A 7,923-nucleotide genomic window follows, 5' to 3' on the forward strand; every position below is an offset into this window, starting at 1 on the left:
CTTCCACTGAGAATGCGTCACTCCGAAAAAGCAAACGTTTCTCCCCATCCTCCACCGATCAAGTCAAGTGCTCGTGCAAAAGGCGGCAAGTTTATATGCTTCCTTAGTAAAATTAAGTTTACACGCCTATTTTCGATTTCCCTATATATAAGGTTAATATATGCCAACTTTACACACGCCTAACTTAGGAACAAGAATGCAAATTAAGCAAATCCTCCATTTTAAACCACACTGGGTTGGCGCCAATGCAAAACGCAAATATAAAGATTGCAAATAAGTTAATTGTTTCAGATAATCAAGCAAACACACTTACTTCAGATCCCTGTTATCTGTAATCGAGCTTCAATTTGAGATAAAATCCATTTAGGCTATATATCCACTGAGACCGACGCTTCTCTCACTGGTATCAAAAGCTAACCGTTGCTCCCCTCCCCCACCGAATGCAAATATTTTATATTTCCCTCTATACAAGGTTAACATTTACAGGATTTTACACTAGGAAACAACAAATCATGCAATTAGCTGCAAGAATCACTCTCTCTCTTTCTTACACACACGCGCACACACACACACACTTAACGCGCTATCACCATCTTAAACCTCAGGGTTGGCAACAATCTGTCAAAGGCAAATTAAAAGATTGTGCCCACATAAAAAATAAATATATAAAATAAACTTATTTCAGCCTCTGATCTGCTTACTTGTAAATGAGCTTCAACTTGAGATGAAATCCATGCATATAAAACTTTCACTGAAACCGATGCTCCTTGATGCGTTGGCGTCAATCACCTGTACCAAGCTAGCTTTTGGTTCCCCTCCCCCACCGATCACGTGTGCATTTACGGTAAGACACCGTAATTTTAGAAAACAGTTCAGTACTGTAAATTTACGCTGTAAATTTACAGGGATTTTTTACAGTGTATGTGGTAAATGAACCCAAATGTAAGTTCAGCCCCTGGTTGTTGTTTTTGTCTTTGTATGGAAAAGAGCAGCAGCGATATTCTGTGTAACTTCACATTTTGCGTTCCACAAAAATTAGAGCGACATAATTTGGTTGAACTGTTTCTTTATGTTCTGCTTTAGCTCCATCTCTCCCCCGCTCCTGCACACTGCTCTCTATCTCACCCAATCTAATGAACATGGAGCTGGAGAGGCGTCTGCATGCCTACGCCTCTCAGACGCTGCGCATAATTGTTTCTTTCTGTCTCCGCTGGCATCTGAGCTCATGTGTGAGAGGTGAATGGTCTGTCATACTCCTAATGAGCTCAACCCACTAAAGTCAACTGTGCTCTGCCCGTTAGAGGAAGCCATTTGCATTAACGAACAGAGAGAAAACACACATCGCCTCACCTACCAATTACTGCTACAACAGACTATGGCGAGATCTCTTTCTGCATGTTTGCGTTTGCCCTTTGAGCGTGTTTTTATGCATACAGTGACCTTGTAATTCTGGAAGTGTACCGCGAGTTAAATGCATTCTGTGTGTGTTTGAGAGTCTGGGCTTGTAATGCATGGATATATATTCAGGTGAGCAGATATGCTTGAGCGCTGCTTGACATTGCCCTAATGATGTCGTGTCACCCGGCGTCCACTGTGGCCCCGCAGCCAATTAGCACAGACAGAGAGACTGTTTTACACACACAAGACAAATCAAATTACCCATCTGCCCTCATCCCTTGATCCTGCTCAGCCTCTGAAAAGATTGTGCCCACATAAAAAATAAATATATAAAATAAACTTATTTCAGCCTCTGATCTGCTTACTTGTAAATGAGCTTCAACTTGAGATGAAATCCATGCATATAAAACTTTCACTGAAACCGATGCTCCTTGATGCGTTGGCGTCAATCACCTGTACCAAGCTAGCTTTTGGTTCCCCTCCCCCACCGATCACGTGTGCATTTACGGTAAGACACCGTAATTTTAGAAAACAGTTCAGTACTGTAAATTTACGCTGTAAATTTACAGGGATTTTTTACAGTGTATGTGGTAAATGAACCCAAATGTAAGTTCAGCCCCTGGTTGTTGTTTTTGTCTTTGTATGGAAAAGAGCAGCAGCGATATTCTGTGTAACTTCACATTTTGCGTTCCACAAAAATTAGAGCGACATAATTTGGTTGAACTGTTTCTTTATGTTCTGCTTTAGCTCCATCTCTCCCCCGCTCCTGCACACTGCTCTCTATCTCACCCAATCTAATGAACATGGAGCTGGAGAGGCGTCTGCATGCCTACGCCTCTCAGACGCTGCGCATAATTGTTTCTTTCTGTCTCCGCTGGCATCTGAGCTCATGTGTGAGAGGTGAATGGTCTGTCATACTCCTAATGAGCTCAACCCACTAAAGTCAACTGTGCTCTGCCCGTTAGAGGAAGCCATTTGCATTAACGAACAGAGAGAAAACACACATCGCCTCACCTACCAATTACTGCTACAACAGACTATGGCGAGATCTCTTTCTGCATGTTTGCGTTTGCCCTTTGAGCGTGTTTTTATGCATACAGTGACCTTGTAATTCTGGAAGTGTACCGCGAGTTAAATGCATTCTGTGTGTGTTTGAGAGTCTGGGCTTGTAATGCATGGATATATATTCAGGTGAGCAGATATGCTTGAGCGCTGCTTGACATTGCCCTAATGATGTCGTGTCACCCGGCGTCCACTGTGGCCCCGCAGCCAATTAGCACAGACAGAGAGACTGTTTTACACACACAAGACAAATCAAATTACCCATCTGCCCTCATCCCTTGATCCTGCTCAGCCTCTGCTATTTATTCAGAGTCACTCGTTCATTTGGGCACAGAGGGTGATGCTGCAGGTGTGTGTGTGTCTGTGTGTTGTGTTCAGTAAAGCATGTGGGTCAAGAGTGTGTGCACTTAGCAATGCATGCTACCTGGTCAAGTGTGTGAACCATGCTAGAAAATGTCATTTTTCGGTTGAATAAAAAGTCATACTGCCTCTCTGCTTCAAATCACATTGAAATAATCATATACACTCTCCAAAAAAACCAACAACAACAACTTTAATTTAATTGATTTATTTTAAGTGCTTAAACTATTTCATTTTTTTTTTATCTAAAATGTATATTTTTATTTTCAATTTCTGCTTTATTTTAATTAAAAAAAACAAACAAAAAAAAAAAAAACCGTTTTAGTTAACAATAACAGCCAAACAAAAAAAAAAAAAACCGTTTTAGTTAACAATAACAGCCCTGGCCTCCATACTCTTTCCTGTGCCCATAAAAGCTCTCCAAATTTTGTCCATGTTATGCAAAAGTTCTTCTAACCTTAAAGCTAAAATAAAAAGCCATTCTGCAAAGTTTGAGAAAGTGTTAATTGCTTTAGATCTGTTTTAAGGGGCTGTGGGTGGATTAAATGTATTGAATCGCTCTGTTCACTTTTGCTCGTTTATACATTTCAATTACTTGTGCGTTAGTCCGCCGGCTGGGGTTTAGAGGTGTGTGTGTGTGTGTGTGTGTGTGTCTGGGGAGGGGGTAATTCTGTAAACTCCAGTTAGACTGAACGTAACTCTGACATGGATCTGATTAGGTCTCTGCAGTGAGCGTCAGAGCTGCTGTAATTAAGCTGTCAGTCAAACGCAGCTTACATGGGGAGAAAATAAATACCAGCAAAGAATCTTATTATTATGACTTTATAGGCCAATATGCAATTTTTATACCTTACTGTACAAATGTTTGATATAGTACTGTGTTATTTTCAGTGTGCCCTGTGAAAAACAAAACAGAAAAACCTGTAGTTTTTTTATTATGGTGTTCACTAGGGTCTGTAATAAATTCGAACTAATGTTCAAAATTATGTTTTTCTACCATTTTGTCTGCTATATGCAGTATGCACACATAATGTCATCATATTTATGTTTTATTAATGTATCTGAAAATAATAATGTGGACATTTTGTGGTGCTGTATGGTCAAATTAAAATCTGTTTTGATGGTCATGTTAATTGCTTTGACAGCAGTTTGGACAATTATGTCAAATCAGTTACTATGTACAAAGGAATAAACACGCATGGTTACTCAGAACATAAATGATTATCTATTTTTGTCAGAAAGCTTGTTTATGAAAACTTCTGTTCTGTTGAATTTGTGGAATTACAATGAATAATTCCTATTCTTGTCATCGAGTTATTCAGCTTGCTGTGGGATGTGGCCAATTCAATTTAAATTCACACTCATAAATTTTTAAGTCAGTCAGTCCTTAGGGAGTTTTCTCACTGTTATTGGTGTTGATGTTGGAGTTCAGTTTGTGTAAATTTTGTCCGTTGCTATTGTGACGTCCCAAACAAAAATGAAATGTTTCAATTAATTTGTCCTTATGTGTGTCTCTCTGTGTGTGTGTGTGTGTGTGTGTGTGTTTGATGGGAATGGAAGAAATGTGTCCGTTTTAATGAACTAGAGTGTCTTCAGAGCAAACGTGTCACGGGCGAGATGGCTGTCTAACTCGCGTTTTTCTTTGTCAGGTGGTGTTCGAAGGTATCCGTGGAAATGGCTTTGAGGGAGACATCGCTATCGATGACGTTTCCGTTACCAAGGGGAAATGCAAACAAAAGGATAGCGTGGACAAAACAGGTCTGTACCATCAGTGACACTTCTACAGCACAAAACACTTCTCAGTAATGAACTTCATTATATCCCTTCATGTAGATGACTGAGTGACTAAAAGCCACATTACCAGTTAGCGTACAGATCAATTTTTTTGTTTTGGAGTCTTAAAGCAAAGGAAAAGACAAAAGCCTGTGAGTGATGAAACAACACTGAGAACTGACCTTTAATCATCCTCATGTTGTTCCGAGACTTACTTTCTTCTGTTGAACACAAGTGGAGAACATTTTGAAAGTACTGTTTGGACTTTCAAGTTCAAAAGATGAAAAAGTACCATAAATGTATGATATAAGTAATCGATACAATGCAAAGATTGAAGTCATACAAATCTTGACATGCACTCTAGCCCTTCTTAGTAAACGTCCATGAGAAAAGCGATGTCAGGTTTGTCAACAAACTGTTCCTTTGAGTTGGTTCTTTTCAGTGATTTGGTTGATTCAGTTCACAAAACGGACGATGGACGATGCATTCATGCCTCAGCAGCAGTTAACCTTGTAAAGCCTAACATATGAAATAATAGTCAGAATAAATTTTTTTTTTCAGTGTAGCAGTTTATTGAACCTTTAGTCAACATTTGAAAACTCAGACATGATTCAGAAGCACAAACTAAGCTGAAATTGCTGATATTTATTGGCTATAAGTAAACTGAAATTCTTATAGTTTGTAATGTAAATCTATGAGATCATTATAACAGTATAGCAGACTACTTACATAAAATGCATAAAAAAACATAAGTTGTCACTCTGTTTCTCACAATAATATGTCTTAGTAAAATAATATTTAAAATATTTAGTTTGATGATTAAAGCTCTGTAGTTTTTATTGTGGAGGAAAAACAATGCAATGCAATACAATAATTTGGAGATGAACAAATAAGCATTCCTCAAAATTATGATGTTTTATATCTGATGCTCAGATTTTAACATATGTATGGATAATCAAGTAAAGCTAAGTTCCTTCAGTCCAGTAAATGTTTATCTTGAAATATTGCTAAAATATATAAAAGTTATTACGTTTACTTTATAAAGATTTCACAGCAAAAAGACACGTAAACCACGACCTTAAAATTATGCTTCAAGGTTTTTACTTGCTAAAAAATATGAACTATTAATCAGACAGCAGAAAGCATGTGGAAGATTATATACAGCAACACAAGAGTTTTCAGCAAAGTTTTGATCGCAATTCATAGATTTTTAGACATTTGCACATCAAATATGCTACAGCAGGTTACATGGAGTTAAAAGTTAACTGAACGTGAAAATAATGACAAAAATAATGACATTTAAACCTGCCTCTCACACAAAGCTATCACATGACTTCAAAATACTAGGAAACTCTTTCTATGATTTACGGTGCTTTTTTGTTCTTCTTTGAGCTTTTAATAATACAGACAGAATATCAAACAGTTTGTAAGGACACGAGGATGAGTAAATGATGACAGAATTTGAATGATCACAACAGGAAGGTTTTAGAGATGAACTGTCAGCAGGTAAGATGTGCCAGGACAGTGTTACTGATGGTGGAGGCAGCTGCAGGGGCCCGGGGCCGGAGCCGGAGCCTAGCTCTGACAGCTCTAGCTTCTTCTCACCTCGTGCAGCCCTCTGATGGTGCGGCAGGCCTCGGGTCTCCTCCTGAAGGCTGATCTTGGCACATGATGGGTGTGAATGCATGCACACAGACAGGAAAAGGCCCAGCGCCAGACGCTCTGAGAGAGAGAGAGAGAGAGAGACAGAGAGAGAGAGAGAGAGAGAGAGAGAGAGAGAGAGAGACAGGGCAGCTGTCCAGAACACCATCCCCCTCAAAACCCACCAGATGAATTGATAAATGATCATTCTCATTACTGTAATGCAGGACAATATAGAGAGAGAGAGAGAGAGAGAGAGAGAGAGAGAGACAGGGCAGCTGTCCAGAACACCATCCCCCTCAAAACCCACCAGATGAATTGATAAATGATCATTCTCATTACTGTAATGCAGGACAATATACTGTTTAATTTATGCTTTAGAAATGCCTAATATAATTAATTAAATTAATCACACTATCGATAATTGCCTCTAAATGGACATACAGTACACTACTGATTCAAAATTAATGTTTTTGAAAGAAGTCGCTCAATTTCACCAAAGCTGCATTTATTTATTTTATGTAACAGGAGTAATGTGAAATATTATTTCAATTCAAAATTTCTATTTTGTATTTGAATATATTTATATATAATTTTCTGCATCATTACTCCATCATTACTTAGTGTCACATGCTCCTTCAGAAATCATTCTAATATGCTGATTTGCTGCTCAAGAATCATTTCTTATTATTATCAATGTTGAAAATGGTAGTGCTGTTTAAAATCTTTGTGGAATTCTTTGATGCATAGAAAGCTCAAAAGTATTAAAAAGTTCAGACGTATTCATTTCTTTTGCTTTTGTCAAATATGACCTGGACATAAATTCATGATATTCACCCAAAAACAAACCTTTTTTTTGAGGCCTAATGTTGACTGTCTGTCTGTCTGACATAAAGATAGAAATAAACACTTCTTGTGTCCGCCAGATTAAAGATTTTGTGGAAACAGTTAAAGCAAAAATTGTCAACCACAGATTTCTTTATCATGAACGCTCCTACACTGTAAAAAAAAATCCGTAAAACTTACGGTAAAAAAACAGCAGCTGTGGTTGCCGGAATTTTACCGTAAAAATATGGTAGCAACATTTTAGGTTTTACGGTTTTAACTTAAATTTACAGTTAAATACCGTAATTTCCTTAACTGATATAATGTTAATATACCAACCTATTGAAGTACTGAAATCTGTTTTGTACCTTTGTAATACACTGATAACCACCAAAAGCAGGTGGTGATGAGAAAGTCACATGATGAACCAAAGCCCATCACAAGCAGCTTTTAAATAATAACATATATAGAAGGTGCACAGTGTTATTCACACAAACACTAAACACCATCATGGTAATATAATAAAAAACTGAAATAATGCAATAAACATTAATTTAACAACATTAGGTGTAGCATTACAACCCTAATATACAAAACTGATGAGAAAAAACTAAGAAGAATCATATTTTTTTCAACAAAAAAACATCAAATTTGAAATGTAACGCAGGGAATTCTGGGAATGTCAATTTACAGTTATTCACTGTAAATTATACGGTCTTTTTCACTTCCAAAAACGGTATACTACCATAAAATACAGTTACAGTACAGTCCAATACAGTTTTTCACCGTATATAGTAGGGGAATTTACCGTTAACCATTTAACAGGTTTTTACTGTAGCATTTTTACAGTCTTTTACCATTAAA

The 7,923-nt window shown here is 37.6% G+C and overlaps 1 protein-coding gene across 1 annotated transcript in view; it reads left to right on the forward strand.

Annotated features, from left to right (window-relative positions):
• LOC107679144 (MAM domain-containing glycosylphosphatidylinositol anchor protein 1-like) overlaps positions 1 to 7,923 on the forward strand; it is a 181,564-nt gene that overhangs the window by 165,302 nt on the left and 8,339 nt on the right. The window contains exon 16 of the mRNA XM_016474603.1: positions 4,470 to 4,578. Within this exon, the coding sequence (XP_016330089.1) occupies positions 4,470 to 4,578 (109 nt within the window). The remainder of the gene's footprint in view (positions 1 to 4,469; positions 4,579 to 7,923) is intronic.

The sequence above is a fragment of the Sinocyclocheilus anshuiensis genome, unplaced genomic scaffold (assembly GCF_001515605.1).
Source record: "Sinocyclocheilus anshuiensis isolate Anshui unplaced genomic scaffold, SAMN03320099.WGS_v1.1 scaffold300, whole genome shotgun sequence".
Classification (NCBI taxonomy): Eukaryota; Metazoa; Chordata; class Actinopteri; order Cypriniformes; family Cyprinidae; genus Sinocyclocheilus; species Sinocyclocheilus anshuiensis.